This window comes from Canis lupus, chromosome 26, assembly GCF_003254725.2.
Source record: "Canis lupus dingo isolate Sandy chromosome 26, ASM325472v2, whole genome shotgun sequence".
In the NCBI taxonomy this organism is placed as follows: Eukaryota; Metazoa; Chordata; class Mammalia; order Carnivora; family Canidae; genus Canis; species Canis lupus.
In genome coordinates this window covers 3133360-3154601 of record NC_064268.1, presented here as the reverse complement: position 1 = coordinate 3154601, position 21242 = coordinate 3133360, and the positions used below count along the sequence as shown (strand labels likewise).

The following is a 21242-nucleotide window of genomic DNA, read 5'->3' as shown; positions in this document are numbered from 1 at the left end:
GCTGTCTGGGAGAGGACAATGGACTCCATCTATTAAAAATACTCATTTTAAAACCTGAGAATGAGAAAGGTCCAGGCTACCAGTAACAAGAGGAGGGGAAGACAAACTCTGGAATCTGTCCCCAAGCCTAAAGGTCATGTGAAATGTCCCAACAAGAAGTGTATCGAACTAGGGGTGGTAGAAAGGGAGGTGGCCGGGGGTGGGGGTGACTGGGTGACGGGCACTGAGAGGGGCACTTGATGGGATGAGCAATGGGTGTTATTCTGTATGTTGGCAAATTGAACACCAATAAAAAATAAATTTATAAAAAAAATAAAAGGACTCAGAAATGAAAAAAAAAAGAGTGTGTATCAAGGGAGCACAGTAAGGACAGGCCCAGCTCCATCAGAAACACCTGCATCCATTCCCTGGAGGCACATGGAGGGGCCCTAACCCCTGCACCCTGTCATACAGGGTGAAGCGTAGGAGCAGACCTAGAGCTGTCTGCCTGGCACTCCTAGCTGCTCTAGATGGGTTGTTTGAGTGGCAGTGCCGTGGCTATCTCTGCCACGATGCTGGTGGTGGCACCAAGTGCCTTAGCCACAAGTGACAGCTGTCCTCTGTGCACAGGACAAAGTATGACCAGCTTCCTCTGGGTCAGCCAAGGTTCCCCTCACAATAAGGTCACTGTACTGACCACCAGTGTGCAGCTGAAAGGTTGTAGAGCAATTCTAGTGTAGCTGGGTCTGTAGGGAAGGACCCTTTCAACCAGTCCTGAGGGATGAAAACAAGCTGGAGAAAAACACTCTCATCCATAGGGCAGTTGAGAGGATTTGTGCATTTGTGTGGGGCGCAGAGGGGTTCCACTGGGGACAAGACATGCTCTGTGGTCCTACCCACAACACAGATGCCGTGCAGACGGGGGGAGAAGAGACAGAAATGAATGGTGCTGGCTGGGGGCACACAGAGGACAAGGCTGGAGCAGAACCTGTAGAAATAAATGAGAGCTGTCCTATGGGGGGCCAGGAAGGATAGGGAGGTGTGGCACACATGGCTGACCCTGCAGAAGGCAACAACAGAATGGGGCGCTGCCCGCAGGAGCTGCTAGGGGAGGAAGGGAAGCCACCAAGCACCGACACTCCAGGTCCAGGCCATCCTGAGTAACAGCAGAACTGACAAGGAAGCATCAATATTAATGTGAAGGAAGGTGCCAGGACAGCCAACATGGCACCCTCTTTGTTGACCAACTGCACTCTGCAGAGATCAAAGCCAACCAAACTCATCAGTGTGGGCAGGATGGGGGCATAATGCATACCAGCCCGGATGGGATCAGGTGAGAGGAAGGACTGGCCAAGATACAGCTGGCAGTGACCAGCAAAGGAAGAGGTGATGCCAAAACACAAATTTGCTCCATTACATTTCACAGACACGATGCCATTGGTGATCCACAGAAGCCAGAGATGCAAACAGCACCATGCTCTCGAAACATGAGTGCACTAAATCTGGCCTTGCTCCCAGACACAGGATTCCAGGTGCACCACCTCCCCACCAAGGGGCCATCTTCCCATGGGAACACACCTAACCCTGGAGAAGACAGAAACATGTGACGAAGTGACGGACACGCACCTCTCCAAGTCCTGGTTAGAACAAGTAGACAAACCCCACGAAGGCTTCATTTGGTGCAAGGGTTGCCATCTGGACATTCAAAGGCAAGCCCTGGCCTCCACTGATATGACACACAGCTCAGGACTCACTGAATGGAGATAGAAAGGTCAGTGCTCACGGGTTACTCTGGGAGACGCACACATCTGGGTGGGACCCGTGCCTCCATTCACCCGACGATGCACAGACCACCACAAATTCCGGGACCGTGAGCACATCCACAGGATCCACGGGACCCCTGGGCCCCGCGCAGGCACTGCGTTCAGAGCACCTGCCAGAACATGTCTGATGAATACAGCTGATGGCACTACAACAGAGGAACCATCATCCTAATCGGCTCCCTGAAAACATTTCCAGAAAGGAAGGCGTGAAGTCTGAATGCAGGACTTACAAAGCCATCGTCTCCCCCACACCACAATTAAACTAGGCTTTGTTAACAAATGGATAAACATCAGTCCTACTGAAGCAGTTCTCTGGAATTAGTCTTGGGTCATAAAGGAGGCAAACACCCAGGTTCAGTAGTCTTAGAAAACAAAAATCACAGCAAATCAAAGCACATGAGACCTGACAAAGCAGCACTGAAAGGCTAATTCATACCGTTCTGTGGTTTTCACCATTAAACAGGGAAGAAAAATCAAAAGTATATGAATACTCTAACCAATGAGAGAGAAAATCACAAAACAAACCCAAGGAAAAGAGAGAAATCATATTTTAATTTTTCTCTATTATTAGAAAACATAAAGTCAAATAAATTAAAGAGATACGTCTATGAAAAAAATCATAAAACACAGTTTTGACAAGCCTAATATAAGAAAAAAAAGCACATAAATACATGAAACTAGAAATGAGGAAGGAAACACAACAGATTTATTTATTCATGAGACACAGAGAGAGAGAGAGACAGACAGAGAGGGAGGGAGAGAGGGAAAGAGGGGGGGAAGAGAGAGAGAGAGCGCAGAGACACAAGCAGAGGGAGAAGCAGGGAGTCTGATGTGGGACTTGATCCTGGGACTCTAGGATCATGTCCTGGGCTGAAGGCAGGCGATAAATCGAGGAGCCACCAAGGGATACCCTACTTGGGACTTTTTTTGAAGAACACTTAAGTGATTTAAGAGAAAACACAATCTGCACAAAATTGAGAAAAAGATGAAAACATCACCCCATTTCTCCTGAGAGAGTAACAGGCTCCCCTGGGAGCAGACAGATAATTCTCCCCCTGCTGAAATATTCCCCTGCTCAGAGAAATTAGGGTTTACTAATACCTTCTTTTTTTTTTTTTAGATTTATTTATTTATTCATGAGAGACACAGAGACACAGGCAGAGGGAGAAGCAGGCTCCACACAGGGAGCCCAATGCAGGACTCAATCCCGAGACACCAGGATCATGTCCTAGGCCGAAGGCAGGCGCTAAACCACTGAGCCACCCAGGCATCCCTACTAATTCCTTTTATGAAGCTATATGACCCTGACACCAAATCATAGACTGATGTCAACTATGGATAGAGGCACATAGCAGAGACTGCACACAATCAAAGTCAGCCCTCTGGACAAACAGGTTTGTTTTAGAAACGCAGAAATGAGTATCAGGAATTTAATGTAAATTAAAAAAACATGAACACCGGGTGTGTGTGTGGGGGGGGGAGGCATATAATCCTATTAGAAACCAAAATATGTTACCAGAGAAAAACTCAACATTTCTCCCAAAAATACTCAGTAGACTTGAAATAAAGTTTAGAAATTTAGCATCGCCATGAATATGTATCTCAAACCCAAGTTCAAAGCTTCCCAGTGAGCTGCCCTGGAGATGCCCCCGTTAAAGCCCAGGTGGGAGCAGGTTCTCCATCACCACCAGCTCTACCAGCACAAAAGAAAGTCTCGCCAACACCACCTAACAGAAAGGGAGGAAGAATCACCAATGAAGGCAAGAAAATAAACTATGGTATTTGAAGAAAATAAGTGACCATTTGAAAAGAATTCATCTGAACTCAGAATTTTAAAAAATCCCGTATGTGAGCAAGCAAAAATACAAAAGTAGTTAGGAATAAACCTAACATAAAATGCATAGGACCTAAAAGAAAGAAATGCATAAAACTGCACGATACCATAAATTAAAGAAAACATGAAAACATTGTAAAGAGTATTCCTCAGATGAAAGTTCTGATTACATATCAACACGAACAAGAAAGGCTCGGCACAGGGGCCTGGAGGGCTCATTTGGTGAAGGGTCTGCCTTCAGCTCAGGTCATAATCTCAGGGTCCTGGGTTTGAGTCCTACACCCGGCTCCCTCCTCAGCGAGGAGTCTGCCTCTCCCCTCTGCCCCTACCCCCTGCTCGTACTCTCACTCACTCGAATGAATTAAAAAAAAAAAAAATCTTTAAAAAAAAGAAAAAGCAAACCTTGCTACGAAATGCCCCAGGGCATAAGTGTACACAGAATCTGATGACTGATAATGTGGGAGAGGATCATCATCATAAAATACACATCAAAACGAAGATACACTGTATTTAAATCCTTCAGGTAAGAGATTCACAGAAAACGTAATGAGAAGGGAACTGACAGGGCAGAGCTCATGGCCTGAACACTTTCAAGTGGAGGAACCCACTGAGAGGACAGCGGGCTGAGAGTACATGTGGATGCGGGGGTGGTGCACAGACTGGATGCAGCTATCTGCATACTATGAAGGGACTGGTCTAAAAACTGATGGTACATTTAACAAGAGAATATGATGTAGTTGTTAAAAAACACAAATGTGTAAATGACACGGTACAGATACAACATATAAAAACAATTAAGTTTACACTGTGAATAGTTGGTTTCATTTCTTTTTAAAAACAAATGAATGTAGCTGTCCAGAAACTGTCTCAGGAAGACGTCACGTGGTCGTCTTGGACAGTGGGATAATGGCACAGGGGGGTCTCCCCTGCTCTTCTGTGTGTTTGTAATGACCATGGACCGACTATGTGATAGTATGTCTGAAAACCCTGCTGCAGACCAGTGGTTCTTAACTAAGCAAGGTATGACCCAGGGAGAGGCTCTCAGTGGACTCTGCCCCGTTTCTGATGCTCTCTGGCCCTGACGCCTGGGCACGGATTCCCACGTACAGCCCTGTGTGACGGGATACCTAGGATACCACCAGTGGGACGGGGGAGCCAGCAGGCGGATGGGAGGGCACTGCCAGCCTGGGATGATGGTGGAGTCACTACCTCTCTGAAGATCCTTCTGTCAGATTAATAAAAGCCTTAAGAGGATGCCACGGTTACACTTGTAGATATCTGAAGAGTAAATCAATCTCCCTGTAGTAAGGACTATAGTCACAAACCCAAGCACCCAAAAGCAATCCCCAAGAGCAGAGGACTACAGAAGAACGTCTGATGTGGGAAGGATATTCGTGATACATTAGGGCTTGTTTTCAAAGTGCACACAAAGGAAATATAAACTATCTACCACATAACATGTATGTAATTTTCCCCAGGCATCTGCAAAATGGTAATTATTGGTTTCCTCAGGTGGTGGAATTAGTGTGCGTGCACATGCAATGGCTCATCTGTATCTCTGGTTTTTTTCCTTCTCTGTAGCATGCACAGCTTTTATTATACTCTTAGGGTTTTTCTGACACTTATTTTTTTTTCTCAATCAGGCTCATATCAGCTTGCACAACAGGATTTCGTTTTTGCAACAACACAGAGGGTATGTGTACACACACACACAAACAAGATCAGACAGGTTCACAACACCCCAGTGGGTGTTTCCTTAGAGCATCTCTAAGGAAATTACAGATGGTTTTTATTTTCTTCTCTATGCTCCCAAGACCACCTTTCCTCCAGCAAGCATCTATTGCTCCAGTAACTCAGGAGGATACACACAGTTCTTTAAAGGGAAAAGGAAATCTAACCAATGAACATACTTCCTTTTTCCTTATACACACTTGAAAAAACCCCCGGGGCCTGCCGGATTCTCATCTGAGAGACCAGAAAGAACCATTACCAGCAGCCATGGTTCTACATGGAAGATACTGATTGGTTATGGGGGAGGGTAGTAAGTACAAAGGCAAAACAGTTCCCTTTCTATTAAAATTTTGGTTTGCTAGGATGGTTTCAGGTCTCTACTCAAAACTTATTAATGTTCCAATTAAATAATACCCACTACAGCTGGAAGTAAAATTGTGCGAAGCTCTGGCCACTTTTACATTACATTTAATAAACTGTGCTTAAGTCAAGTACCACATACTTAATACCTCGGAACCAGTGACTTTGAGGCTCTTTCCTACTATTTAAGAACACAAGCGGGGCGGGCGCCTGGGTGGCTCAGCGGTTGAACATCTGCCTTGGGCCCGGGGCATGATCCCGGAGTTCTGGGATCGAGTCCTACTTCCTGCATGAGGCCTGCTTCTCCCTCAGCCTATGTCTCTGCCCCTCTCTCTCTATCTCTCATGAATGAATATATAAAGTCTTAAAATAAGTAAATAAATAAGAACACAAGCATTGTGGGTGTCTTTCATTTCTAAGAAAACAATTCTACCTCAGAAGCCTGAGGGCCACATGACTGTATAGCTCCCCCTACCTGGGGTGCAGTGGGCAGGCAGAGCACAGACCATCCTGCCCATGCTGGGAGTGAAGTGCCATGTGCCACTGACCCTGGGGAAAGGTGGATGCCATGCCCACCGTGTACTGTCAGTGGTCAGCCACCACATGCTGCCTCCTACACAAACACATGCAGAACACCTGCTGTGGTTCTCAGGGAGGCCGCCAGAAGCCACCTAGCCCATAACCAAACCAAAACACAAGATGGTATTAAAGGAGCCCTAAGCCAGAATCTCCTAGGAAATGCCTGTAAACCTCGAACACCTCCCTTCCCAAGGGGAGGGACAAGGGGAGCTGTGGGGCCAAGTTGAACCCATGGTGGGTGCTCAGAGGAGGTAGGACAGACAGCATCCCTGGGCAGCTCTGTTAGCCCAGACGGCCCTGAGGACCTCTGACCCTGCTTCACGAGACCCCAGCTCCAGCACCAGCATGGTCTGTTTGGTTGTTATTTGCTCCTGCTTACTCCCCACGTGCCACTGGGCTGGAGAAGTGGAATCACGGATGAAGCACACAGTATAAACATCATGCACACACGACCTCGCTGTAATTATCTGTTTGATCAAGAGAAAACCTAATTGTCTTCTAAAATGTCTCGGTCCCTGGAATATAGATTTCTTAAGCCTGGGGACTCATTTCTTTAAACCTATGAAGTACTCTATCAATATGTTCACTCCGGGGACAGTGCATGGAGGCTGCTGGAAAGCACTACTAGAGAATATTAAATTCTGTCTCAGCAATGCTTAATGTTCAATTTCTCATAACCCTGGGTGATACATAGTTGGTTCCAGAGTATCAGCTTTTCTGTTCTTATTATGTAACTGAGCTGTCTCACGGTTCAATGATTTTCAAATATTAATGAAGGAAGAACTCCAGAGTGAGTTAACAAAGCCAGCGGTATCTCGGCTCTATCAGCAGAAGGTATTCCAACTCTCAGCTCAGAATGTTAAGAATCACAGAAACACAAAGGGGCCCCAAGGGAAACTCCCCTCATCAGGGTTTTGGTGCTTCAGGCTAGGGGTTGGGGGCGGGTCACGAGCCTAGTTTGATAAAACCCTTCTCCTGACGAAAAGCATAGGCAATTGTTGAGGGGCACCAAAGCCTGCTTCTGTACCCAACAGGAAGAGTACAGAGATGAACCCAGGTCTTGAGAATGATAGAAAAACTCATCCAGTCAGCAATCTCCATCAGAAGAGAGAACAAACCTCCTCTGATGCAAATCAAGTCACTTTGCAGAGCACTTTCCTGGTTTCAGCTCAAGAAGAGAAAGAGCAGAGCTCTAAGGAGAACATCTTTCCCTTCACAAATAGAAACTAGAAGTGAACACCACCTGTTCCCCAACAACTCCTATCTGTTTTCTTTTGGGTTGTGCACACGCGGCATGACCGGGCTGGTCACAGTACTCTGAGTCACCCACTGCTAATGCCAGTTTCAAGCTTCAGAAATGAGACAGAAATGCCTCCCCACCTGCAGCGAAGGCAGAACACATCACAAAGAACATTCCAACAGCGATCCTTTTTAGGGATGACGGGAGTAAGCCGTGTCTTCTCAGAATGGGATCAACCAGTTTATCCTTCAAGGGAATTAACAGGAGGATGAGAACCGCGTCGAACATGGTCAGCCAGGCCGCGGGGAACTGGAATCGAAACACACGAGATAAGGTTAGTTCTCCGAAAGAGTAAGTTGTCACTTATCTCATAACTCATAACGTATAACTGGGAAAATCTTTATTCTATAAGAGTCCATTATTAGCGTATAACCTCCTAGGGAAAAAGCCTCACTTTCAAGATGTTGGAATTGAAAAAGATTTTCATCTCTAAGTGCATTTGCATTTGTTCTTCTGTGCTTTTAGGGAGAAAAAAAATCAGATAGGAAATTAGTGTTTGGTTGACATCGGTCAACAATCTAATAAACAACATGGCCAATAGAAGAATAGTCCCTAAAAGAAGCAGAAGTTCCATTCCAACGAGAATACTGCTGGTTCATGCAACCGCTGATATTTGTGAAGGACCTAACCTGGCCGAAGGAACCTGCCTGTTACATAAGCTCTGCATGACAATTTTCAGATCGTTTCAGTTATTCTCACCGTATGAGGAGTGGCTGTAATACTGGATATTGCTGGAATCTTCAAATGAAGACTCTGCAGAACATAGGTTGTCTGCATCTGGGTGTAAAAAGTGGTATTGTTACAAGAGGGAACACTCCAGCATGCTGCCCACCCCCAGACCGCTCTGTGAGGACATGCACATGGCTGGGGTCTGAAAACAGATCAATTATTTAGTCATCATACAAGTCATCTGGAGATCAACTTTGGAAAAGAAATAACAGAGGAATTAAACTCAAAGTCGGGGCCTGGAAAAACAGAAATGCACCCATTCTTAGCTTCTCTCATGGGAAGGTTCTCAAAATGCCCAACTCAGCAGAAGTGAGTTCCATGACTGGAAACAGGACTGCAAGATCCCAGAGACTCTTGGAAAGGACACCACAGCACCCTTGCACTCCAGTGGTGGCCAAAGCGAGGGTGGGGACAGAAAGTAATTTTCACCCGACTATCACCACTCACTTGAAAGTACACTGTCCAGTACGGTATCAAAGCCAAGAAAACAGGGATGATCTTCACAAGGGCCTTCACGTCCTCCACTGTGTCTTCTGAAAACGGCCCTCCACGAGACCTCTTACATGAATCAAACAGACTGTGTTTAGAAGAGTGCTGAAGGACTCCAAGGCCTTCACTTTGGGAGATAAAATGAAGGAGTTAGTTTTCTTCCACCCCTAGAAATCAAGTACTTGGCAACAATTTAAGTTCGGAGGCAGGAAGCCAGCTTACTATACGGATCTGCTTTAATGCCATCCTATTCCTGACTGACCACACACACTGAATACAGCAACCTAGGCTAGCCAGGAACACAGCACTGTGGACACAGCTGGCAGAGGGTCCCATCTGGAAGCACACCCATGCCTCCTGCCTCTGGACGAGGGTACAGACACAGCACGACTGTTCGGAACATGACTGCACTCTTCCCCAGCTCCGCTCACTCAGGCTGAGAAAGACCTACCATCTCACCTGAAGCTGCCCACTACTTCAGCTACATCGCTGGATTAGCGTTTGAGAAAAAAAAAAAATGGGCTGGATTGTTTGGATTTTGAATCACGTGGCTTTTTCAAATGTGAAAACTTCAAAACCATAATACTGATGCTGTTAATAGAGGCATTTATTTAAATGCAGCCACTGATAGGACCATAAGGAAAGGTTCTGCTCTGGCAGGGAAAGCTGTGATCATGATGGTAACATGCCAATGTCACTGGCAGCAGGTGGCACTCAGTGCTTGCTCATTACCCTGGACCGTGCCCCTGTGAGGCATCAAGACCAGCTTATGGGCCCCAGGGCAGAGAACTGGGGCTGGAATTTGAGCCAGGCAGCCCAGGGCACACTACCTGCCCCTCTGCTCCCTGGTCACAAGCATCACCCTCATGCTCAGGTGTGCTGGATGTGTTGAACCTTGTGGTCCTAGCTCATGCATTAGCGGCTGCACCTGCTCACTTATGCTAGGACAGTTTCATTAATTATAAAATGAACAGGTCCCAGTGGATAGCTCCAAAACACTCTATTGGACATGTATGCTTAGGTTCTTAGAGACAAAACAAAACAAAACAAAAATTGTTTTATTTGCCAACTATTCTCTAAAACTAGAAATACTAGGACATAATTAATTACCATTAAGAATTCTTCCAATTCTGAGATGCAGCTATACATGGCAGTTGTCTGCTTTTTAGTTTATAAACGCTTATCCAAAGTAACTAAGTTACTACTATTTTAAATCATTTTTGTCTTATAACATTGACATTTTTTCATCTGAATATTCAGAGTGGGTGGGGGAGATAACCAAAAAACTGAAACCACAACTTAATATTTTAGCCAAATTTTGCATAGGACAACTAAATTCAATTCAGCAAATATTTATCGGGCACATACTCATTATGCCCAGGTCTGTTATGCCTGGGTGCTAGAGATACACAAATAAATTTTAAAAAGATACTACTCCACTACTCGCATCATATGTAGCTTATCTAGTAAGGAAAAATTATCAGGAAAACCACACTCAAAGAGAAACTCTAAACTCCAAAAATACTATTCATACTGTCATTTGAAAGTATTCACAGCTTCTCCATTTTTGGCGGGGGGAGGGGGTGGGGGGCAAAAAAGAAGAATATGTGAAGTCCTTACATAACTATTACAGATACAATCAGTGACTTAACTACATCATACTACATGTGTTTCTCTAAAAACATGTCAAAGTCAAGTAACCAATCCATTTTTACACATAGAATCACTCAGACATGTTACTGGTTACATTACTTACTTTGTATCATTAAAATATTCTGGGAAGTACTAAGTCCACATGCACTTCAGGCTCTCCCTACCTCATACACACGGCTAGTGTATTATTATGAATACACAAGGGTCCAACATGGAGCCACAGACACAAATAACATGGAACAGATAGGACCAAATGGTGACCTAGCTCCACAGGGCCACTGCCCCCCTAGAACTGTCTGCAGAGGCTCTATGTGCACAGAGGCACTCTCCTGGGAAGGGGGGGCTACTAATTCTCAGATTCTCAACTCAAGAAGTATCCATCTCAAAAAAGGTTTAGAACTATTCCCAGTCAGATGAACTGAACAGATACACATGGATGTCTCACGTAAAATGAGTGTTAAAACTAATCTTCGAGACACTGATCCACCTATACCAGCAAGAAACCAGAACTGGGCCAGATGAAGGAAACAATGGCTGATGTTGCACCTCTGTAGGTGTTTGGAGCCGACTTTCTACAAGAATATCCTAACCAAGTAGTTCATATCAATGGGGCTCTCATCACGGACCAGGCATTCCTGAGAACTGCACACACTTCAGTTTCTCAGGCCTCACGACAACCGTGTGAGATGAACCCCACATCCACTGTACAAAAAGAGAATGCAGGCTTGGCAAGATCATTAACCTGTCCAAGATCACAGAGCTCAGAGTCTGTGTACCAGGAGAGCATAATGTGAGAATTCTCGGGACCACTGACCTCTCTGCAAGATCATCCTTTTTATCTTAACTGTGCCAGTCGTCAAAAACAAATCTAAAGGGAAACCAGATTCTGAAGTAGAAGTGCGGATCTTTCTCGTCATGACATCTGTGCACTTAAAACCCAAAAATGTCCATGAAGCAGGACTGTCCTCTTGCAGAAATGTCTACCAGGTACCACCCAGACAGACACACTGAAACTTTAAAAGCTGTTCCTTCAAAAGGATGCATTTTGCTCATGAGTAATCCATCTACAGAACAAACATCTGGACGATGAAACCCTACTTCTGCCTAGTTGAAGCAAGGCTCTGGCAAAGCAGCAGAAAGGCAGCACTATTTTAATGCTCAAAAATTTGTTGGTGTGGTGCCACCACTGTGGTTCTGAATGAGGAGTCTGAGTGCCACACTGACCCACAAGGATGCCAGGACTGGCTGGGAGATTGGAGGGAGCTCTGTGCGGGGACAGCTGAGGAACCAGAGTAGCCTGGAGCCAAGGGGCACAGCCACAAGAGCTATTCTGGTACAGCTTCAAACCTACTGCGTGGAAGCAGGTATTAGACATTCACAGGACTCCAAGGGCATACATAAGATACATGCGGATCAGCCACAAAGGGGCAGAACTTTCCTGCAGCCAGGGCCCCCCCCCCGAGCAATGAGCGTGCTGCCCTGACAGGAGCTAAATGGTTAGCCTCTGGCTCAGGGACTGACCACCCCTCAGGAATGCCTACTTTGATCAAAATATTACTTGAGGAGGGTCAACTACAAAGGTTCCCAGGAACTTCTCTAGGGTGATGGAAATATTCTATATATCCTGAGTGCTTGGTGGTTGCACAATCACATAAGGCTGTCATAATTCCAGAACAGTAAAGTTGAGAAGCCTGCACTGCACTGCACGTGGATTATGCTTCAATAACAAACACCAAAATTGCTGAAGTCTCTTCTCAGGCTAAATTCTGGACTTCCCTCTATTAATATGCAGCTGGGGTGACCTACCACCTGTCCCTATTTGTCTGGGACTTCCCAAGGATGTGGGGCTTTCGGTGCTGAAACAAGGAAGTCCCACACAAAGGGGATGATGTAGTTCCCCTGCCTGCATCTCAAAACTCTGCTCTTATGTCCTTCTGGCACAGAATGGCTGCAGTGACCACGGGATGACAGGCCCAATCTAACCCACTCAGTGGCCCACTCAGAGTAGGAACAGCTTACTATTTTAAGGAATACAGAGAGGTACCTACAAAGCAAACAACTGCTTGATTTTTCATTCAAATGAATTTCAAAACTTTTTAAAATACAAAGAGAAATGTACAAATGTACACTGTATGTGTAGTGTCTCTCCCATGCTCTGCCAATTTCTTTATAGAAGCAAGAGATCCATCCAAATCAGCAGTAAGACGAAATTCAATGTGGAAGTTAGACACCAAAAGTCTGCCTCTATGAGGAGAACAGACACCTTACAGCACCTTCTCAAACTGATGTGGGACATTGAAACCCACTGGCCCAGTTCCCTGCACACAGTAAGCCTGCGTCAGACACACACGAGTACTTTATTGACAGCAATGGGGAAGTCGTGTTAGGTGAAGCCTATGATCATAACCTGGTACTTACCCACTCTGACTGTGTTCTCCGATTCGCTTCTGGGGACGACACGAATATGCCAGTATCTTGAACATATAGGTGAAGGCACTGCCATCGGGAGGCTTGGTGATAAAGACGCTCTGGCCGCAGAGGAAGACCAGGAAAGCCACGCCAATGCAGACAGCTGGGATGAGGTAGCCAGTCACAAAGCCCACGTTCTGCTGAATGTAGGCAATGCCTCCCAGTGAAATGATTGCTCCCAGATTAATGCTCCAATAAAACCAATTAAAAAACCTTCTTGTGGCTTCTGGACCTCGGTCTTTAACCTAAAACAACAGGGAGGAAACAGATTTTAAAACATGGTGATCTTCAAGGATGGAAAGCCTGTATAATGTGGGCACCTGGATGGCTCAGTTGGTGAAGCGTCTGCCTTTGGCTCAGGTCATGATCTCAGAGGCCTGGGATCAAGTCCTATGTTGGGCTCCCTGCTCAGCAGGGAGTCTGCTTCTCCCTGTCCCTCTGTGTGCCTGCATGCACTTGCTCACATGCACACGTGCTCTTTCATTTTCTCTCTTGCTGTCTCAAGTAAGTAGATAAATCTTAAAAAAAAAAAAAAAAAAAAAAAAGGAAAGAAAAAGAAAAGCCTGTATAATGAAGTGACTAAGGTCACTGGAACACAATCGACCGGTGTTTACAGATACATTCAGTGTCCCTGACAAAGGAGCACCCTGTAACTTCCAATCACTATACTTTCTGGATAGTGTTTTTCTTAATTATGCTGAAATCCAAGAAATCCAAGAGAGTTTCTCAAAGTAACATCTGGGGACCGCCTTCTCTGGAAACACCGGAATGCTCCCTAAAAGTGCTGATTCACAAGCCTCTCTGGCCAGAGCTAATGAGTCCTCATCTCTGGGATTCGGACCCAGGGATTGGCCTTTTAAACATTTTCCAGGCGACTTCTGCTCACAGGTTAAGTTTTAGAACCACTGCTATAGAGCTCCACGCACAAAGGAAATTCCAGACTGAAACTAACCCTATATACTCTTTCATACCAGGAAGGCTATGGAGGGAATCAGAAGACATTCTGGTAAGGACAGAGATTCCTGGAGGCTTCAACAATCCCTCACCTCCTGAACTTCGACAGAAGTAGGGGGTAACACTGTTCACAGGACTACTGCAATGGGCCCCACGGTGCTAGTGGCACTCCACGGGGGGGGGACAGGTGCCCCACACACCTTCCCTTCTTGCCATGACATCCGCATCTACACAGATGCCACCTCTACACTAGCTGGTGATCTCATATACAATTTCTAAACCAGCTTACTAGCTAAAGGCTGACACTAGATTGCATACAAAGGCTGTCCTAGGAACCTCTGTTGTCTCCTCCTTACAAGTTACAAAAAGGAGGATTTCTATTTCAGTCACAGATGTGACGTGTTCCATGAAGCAGTCCCCACCTGCAGAGCACAAAGAAGGTTACCCATGGGGGCCCAAAGAACCAAGGGCCAGATATAAAAAAGCACCTTGTTAGCAGTCACATAAGTTGATACAATACCGTAAGCTCTATTTTTTGAGATCAAAATACAGGTATAAAACAGTCAAAATTGTGTGCTCCTTAAAAGAAAAAAAATATAATCCAAAAGGATTAAATGTGGCTGTGTTGACAAGAGACATGCTTAATTAAGATAACGACATGGTAACCAGCACCCCAAACTGAAAATCTGAGTTTTAAATAAACCACAGGTTTCAGGAGGTGCTTTGACTCTAGCCTATGTCAGATCTGGGTAGAGGTCCTAGACCAAATGCTGGCATGATGAATGAGTGATTCATTCTGGGAATTTCTCTTATTTCTAAGACAGCTCTTCATGGGGACACGATGTATATGAATGTTACTAAACTGGACACAAACATTCATTCTATCCTAGAGGCAGATCAGAGGAAAGAAACATCATAAGCAGAGAAGTGGTTACAGGGAAAATATAACTAAAGATATAAAACCCAGTAATGGGGTGGGGGGGTGCTCAGCAAGTCTTAAAGGGAAGAGAGCCAGTAAACAGACCATCTAAAATTATACAGACAATATACGTATTGGCTGAAGTACATCAGGCCCTTCCCATCGCCTGTGTCAGTACTGCGCACATGGTCCTGTGTGAACTTGGCAGTCCCTGTTTTGAACGTCCGAGTGTAATTCTCCAATGTTACTTAAGAAAATGAAGCCTCTTACTAAGGCCTCAAATAACCACATACCCGTAATTTTTTTTTCTTCCACAAATGGGAAGTTGGCTCCTATAAACTGCAAATCACATGCTTCTGTGCCCTGAGCTGGCAAGCCCACTGCCAGTCACATTACATCATCATCCGATCATCCGTGCAGGGACCTCCTGCCCTTCCTGGGCGAAAGTAAACAAGCCTCTCATGTGACCAGTCACCAGATGCAGCTGCCGTTAGTTCAAAAAACCACAGCTAAAACAGGATGGTGTACAGTAAGTCAGACAAGTTGGCTGGTTTGGAAAAATTCCTTAAAATGCACAAAACTGCCACTTTTTTCCTCACTATAAAAAAAAAAGTTGTATGATTTGCTCTCTGCATCTGTAAAGTAAGCTTTTCTTCTTTCAGTTCACTATTTGAAAGGACAGTGTGACCTTTGAAACAGGTAATGCACCGGGGAGGATGCAGGGGCTGGCACGATTTGCATCAGCCTGGATCACCTTGGACTCCTTAGTGGCCTACCTGCTGTCCCAGGTCAACAGAGGCCTCCCAGAGCTGCACAGCCTGCGCCCGCTCATCTCTCGCTCAGAAAGTTCCCTAAACGTCCTATGTTGGAGATAAAGGGGGAGTGACAGAGAAGCCTAAGAAGTACCTCAGAAACACAGTGGCTTCCGGAAAACAAGGGGAGCCAAGAGATGAGGAGCTAATTTCCTCTGAGGACCAGCGCAGACCCAGGTCTTGGAGCCAACCCCCTGCCCCCACACACATACAGACAGCCCCTGGCATGGAGCAGGCACCCTGGCTGAAGGGTACCCACATTTTCCTTCTAAATGCTTTTCACTGATACAGTCCACACAGAAGAGTCAACCATAAATTTTTTTAATTTTTATTTATTTATGATAGTCACACACACAGAGAGAGAGAGAGAGAGAGGCAGAGACACAGGCAGAGGGAGAAGCAGGCTCCATGCAGGGAGTCCAACGTGGGACTCGATCCCGGGACTCCAGGATCGCGCCCTGGGCCAAAGGCAGGCGCCAAACCGCCGCGCCACCCGGGGATCCCGAGTCAACCATTTTGAAACGTACAGCTCCCAGGTTTTCAGCCGACCCACACTTGAGCAACCACAAGCACTATCCAATTCCACATTTCATCACACCACTTCCCATTCCTTGTCCACTACTCCCCACTACCACTCCTCTTCCAGTCTTTATGAATTTGCCCATTCTGGGCACTTCTGTACAAGAGAAAGGAAAGAATGTGTGGTCCTTCATGTCTGGATCTTCCCCTTGGCATGGTGTTTTCAATGTTCATCCCCACTGTAGCACGTACCAGCACTCAGGGTGGAGGGATGGCCCACTGTACCATCTACTCTATCTATGCATCATGCAAGGACATCTCCACTTTTTACTTACATGCTTTAATCTCATGCAAAAGCTGAAAGAACAGTAAAGCATACACTTCTATATACACTTCACTTAGCTTCTTGGTTCTCTTTTTCTCTAGATTCAAGGACGTTATACTTGAGAAACAAAGGCAATGTGTGTGTCCTGATTGGATTCCCAGTGTTTTTCATTTATAAATGAAATACTCTTGAGGCTTAATGATTTAAAAATAAATTGCAGCATGATAACATTTCACCCCATATGAATCTAAAAATAAAGCCACTCTTCTACATGACCACAAACCATTATCCCACCCAAGAAATTGAACATCAATGCCATTTTATCTAATGTGTGGTCTATCATCAAATTACCCTAATTGTCCCTCAAAATGGCTTTAAAAAAAAAACAAAACAAAACACCAGGGATCCAATCAGAACACACACATTGCCTTTGTTTCTCAAGTCTAACATCCTTGAATCTAGAGTGGCCCTATTTCTTTCAGGATAGTGTCATATTTGAAGAGATTAGCCCAGTTAACTCACAGAAGAGAGCACTTTTTTTTTTTTTTTTAACGTCGACACGTTATTACACATCCTGTCATGCATTCTCGATAACCTCTATAAGACCACTCCTTCCTTTATGAAATGTTGATTGCTCATCCATCATGGACTGGAGACAACTGACTTCATGTTGGCCTGCCCAGGTCCAAACACAGCTCCTATTGCCCTGCTGTGGTTCTGGGCCGGTCAAACGTCCTCAGCCTGTGTTAAGATAGACACATGCAGTCTGTAGAGTGTCCTGAGGCTACGAGAAGGCAAAGTAACAAGTACAGTGAGGACACGACAAACATTCACATGGCATGTGGGCCGTGTCTTTCAAGGGGCTTCACTGCGCTGCCAATGCTGCGCCTTCACTGATGACACCCAAGACGGAAGCCACGAGCCTGGGCTCTGAGACCCGACTATGACCCAGCTGTGCTAGGTAGGTCTCAGAAAGCACATCTCGAAGCCATGGTTAAAACAGAGGTCAGGAAATCAGACCCGGACTACAACCGTGGCTTGCCCACTCACTACAAGAAGTCATCTTTTGTACCTCCGCCTCCTTGGGGGAGTCAACGAGGTCATGTGTGTAACACATGCTCATTTCCTGGCGCAGAGAAGAATTTGGAACATGAGGCAGCGATCTCTCAACATTATTGAGATTCAGCAAGGCGCCACCTCACTGTAAAGGGTAGCCGGACAGGGTCCACTTAAAGCTCAGACTAAGGACAGGCACCTGCATCCTGGCTCAGTCAGGCACTAGCTGTGTGACTTTGGGCAAATGATTTACCTCTCAAGCCTTATGTATAAAATGGGCACAAGAGCAGCAGCAGCGTCACGACGACTGATGAAGCACGGAGAGAGGGCCTGGAGAACAGTAAGCCGTATGTGCCGTCACGTCAAGTTCAGCACAAACACCTGGGGATCATCTTCCCTGCGGCTGCCGACCCCACCTCCACGCTCTTCACTCTGTGTCCACTCGACCCACCTCCGTCCAAATCCCTCTCTGTAACCCGGCCAGCATGATGGACTGCCTTCTGGTACGCCTGAGGTTCTCACTTCCCTCCCTAGTCTGCACACATCACAAACTTCTTCTGTGAACGGGCGGGGCGCACACGTTTTAGGTATTGAGTTGAGAGACATCTGGCCTTTGTCACAAGTCCCCAGTTGTGCTACTGCAAGGTGACAGCGGCCACTCACAGCTGGTGTGGGCCCAGCGGGCCGTGACTGTTCCGATGAAGCTTTAATTAGGGAGACCAACGTCTGAGTTTCATAAATTTTTCCCCTGTCACAGGAGACTCTGCTTTTTCCCTACCGCTTGAGAACCTAAGAACCACTCTCGCTGTTGGCTCGCAGGCCCCCCCGAAGCAGGAAGTGGGCAGGTTTGGCTGCCAGGACACAGCTGCTGGGCGCACCTGCGCTCGGAGGACCTGCTTCTCGAAGACGCCGCTCGACGCGGCACACCCGCAACAGCTTCCTACTGTACTCGAAGCACACCCACGAGTCTTTTAAAAGCCCCACGGGACCTGGCCTCGGCCCGCCGGTCCTTTCCCACTTCTGTTTCCCTGCAGCATAGTTGCCGTCTGCGGCTAAGCGCGCACCCTCCGCGTTGACTTGACAGGGACGCGCCGCGGCCTGAGCGTCACGTGGCCTCTTCAGAGCCCGGAGCCGCGAGGCGCCCGCCCAGGCCGTGACCCCGGGGTCCCGGGCTGGGGTCCCGGGCTGGAGCCCCGCGGCGGGCTGCCCGCAGGGGGCCTGCTCCTCCCTCTAGAGGCCTGGGTCTCTGCCTCTCTTTGTGCCTCTCATGAGTAAATAAGTAACATCTTAAGAAAAAAAAAGGGGAACCGGAGCGTCGGTCCGTGGCGGCCCCGCGGCTCTGCACCCGTGGCCGAGGTCGCCCCGGGGGCCCCGGTGGGGCCGGGGGTGTGGTGCTCGGGGCTCGCCGCTCGCCCGCCCCCCCGCCCCCGCTCACCTGGTCCGCCCCGAAGGGCGTGACGTTGGCCTTGACGGCGCCCACGCCGAGGCCGACGAGCGCCAGCGCCGAGAGCGCGGCCGGGGCGCAGTAGCGGGCGGGCGCGTCGGGGCAGGGCGGCGCGGAGCAGTTGCGGAGGCGCGTGGGGCGCGGGGCCCCGCAGAGCGCGGCGCGGGGCGCGGGCGCGGCCAGCAGCGGCAAGGCCAGCATGCCCAGCAGGTAGAGCGCCAGGCTGAGCAGGATGGCGCGCGCGCGGCCCAGCTGCGCGTCGGCCAGCCAGCCCCCGAACGGCGACACCAGGTAGGCGAGGCCCACGAAGAGCAGCAGCGCCTGGCTGGCCTGCGCGCCCTCCCAGCCGAACGGCGCGCCGTTCAGGAACAGCACCAGGTTGGCCGTGACGCCGTAGAAGGCGGCGCGCTCCAGCAGCTCCGTCAGCAGCACCGCCGCGCACGCCGCCCGCCGGCCCGCGAACGCCCCCCGCCGCGCGCCCAGCAGCGGCGCCCGCTCGCCCGCCGCCGCGCCCTCCATGCGCCCGCCGCCGCCGCCACTCGGCCGCCGCCCTTCTCGCGAGACCCGCCCGACGACGCGCCCCGGCCCGGCCAGGCCCGGCCCGGCCCGCCCCGCCCCTCGCGCGTCCCTCCCGGCGGCGCCGCCGCCCTTCTCGCGAGAGCCGCTCGGCCCGCCGCCCTGGGCCGGGGGCCGCGCGCCGCCGGCAACTTCCGTTTCCGCCCGGAAGCCCGGCGGGGCGGGGCGGGGCGGGGCAGCTTCCGCCGGGCCGCGGTGGCCCCACAGCCCCGGCCCCGGGTGCGCGCGCCGACGGGGCTTCTGTCCCTGTGCCCGCAGCCCCGGCGACGGCGACGGCGCCCCGCGACACCCGGCCTCGCTCCGGCCTCGCTCCGGCCTCGGGGCCAGCCGAGCGGCGGGCGCGCAGGTAGGGAGCCTGCCCCCACGCTCCAGCGAGCGCCCCTGCGCCTCTTGTTCTCCCGGACGCGCGCCCCCTGGACCGCCACCCGCCCCGGGCCGGCACGCAGCAGGCGGCAGGGAGCGGCCGGAGGGAGGCCCCGGGGCTCGGGGGAGCGTCCGCCTTCGGCTCCGGCTGGGGTCCGGGCCCGCGATCGACCCCGCGTCGGGCTCCCTGCGTGGGGCCTGCCTCTCCCTCCGCCCCCCCCCCATGTGTGTCTCATGAATAAATGAATCTTTAAAGAAAAAGAAAAAAAAGAGGAGCCCTTGCGTGCTGGAGGGACCTTCACACGGTGCGTTCAAGCTCCTCGTTCTCAGCTCGGAAGCTCGGATGTCACGTTTCCGACCCCCCAGCAGAGGGCGGAGCCCTCCTCACGCCCCGGGAGCGCCCTCCACCTCTGTCTGCACAGCACCGTGTAAAGTTAGGATCGTGCGTTTTGCGAAAACGATTTAACGTGTCTTCAGACCTGGGAGGGATGGGAATTTCTTTGTCCGTCCCCCGTAGTCCAAGAACCTAGCACAAATCCTCGCAAGCGGTAAGTACATGTGGAACCCAACAAACGAATATTTGTTGATTTTTAAGTGGTGCCGAAAGAAAGTTTTATGTTCGATTCTTTTTTTTTTTTTTTTTTTGGACTTCCCTGATGTTCTAAAGCATACATCAGTCTCCTAATTTAGCTGAAAGGCAAACCGCTTAAGATTTCTGTCTGGGGTCATACACTCAGTAGAGCGGAGTCTTCAATTAAAGGCTTTTACTTAATTCCTCGTACAAGGCTCTGCCTCTTCCACATTCTGGCTGGAATCTGAGACAGAACCTTCAAGTATTTGCTAAAAGACTGGTAAAACTGACACTCAGGCAAAGCGCAGAGTAAATAGGGGATAAAAGTTAAGCCGTCTGACTTAGCGTGTGATGATTTAGTGGGAAGCCCTGGCCCGTGCGGATGTGCCATTTCAGATGACGGCAACGGAAGGGAGTTGGATTATCTCGGCTAAGAAGTATAAAGCTAAGTGAGCAAAGCGAGAGTTCAGGACGTACCCTAGGAACGAACTTTGAGCAGTTCCTCTCGTGGGTAAGGAAATCAGCCGTACCCTGCAGTCTCTGACACCGTGAAGTTGCAGAACAGTCCAGTAGGAAGAAATGGGCTGGTTTGGTCGCCTTGTTTTTTAACAGCCAAACCGGCTTTGTGACTTGCTTTGGTAAGGAGAATGTAGTGGAGTATCCCTGGGCCAGGTCTGTCCTTAAGCCTTAGGAAGGTCTGGAAGCTTCTGCTTTTGTGCCTTCAAAGCCATGAGCCACCACGTAAGCAGTCCAGGCA

The 21242-nt window shown here is 48.7% G+C and overlaps 1 protein-coding gene across 1 annotated transcript in view; it reads right to left on the bottom strand.

Moving 5' to 3' along the window:
* SLC15A4 (solute carrier family 15 member 4) overlaps window positions 1-19509 on the bottom strand; it is a 28265-nt gene extending 8756 nt beyond the window's left edge. Inside the window, exons 1-5 of the mRNA XM_025473586.2 lie at window positions 18967-19509; window positions 12896-13191; window positions 8783-8951; window positions 8306-8383; window positions 7687-7855 (exon numbers count right to left, since the gene is read on the bottom strand). Coding sequence (XP_025329371.1) covers window positions 7687-7855; window positions 8306-8383; window positions 8783-8951; window positions 12896-13191; window positions 18967-19494 — 1240 coding nt within the window. The 5' untranslated portion in view covers window positions 19495-19509. The remainder of the gene's footprint in view (window positions 1-7686; window positions 7856-8305; window positions 8384-8782; window positions 8952-12895; window positions 13192-18966) is intronic.
* Window positions 19510-21242: the final 1733 nt, after the last annotated feature.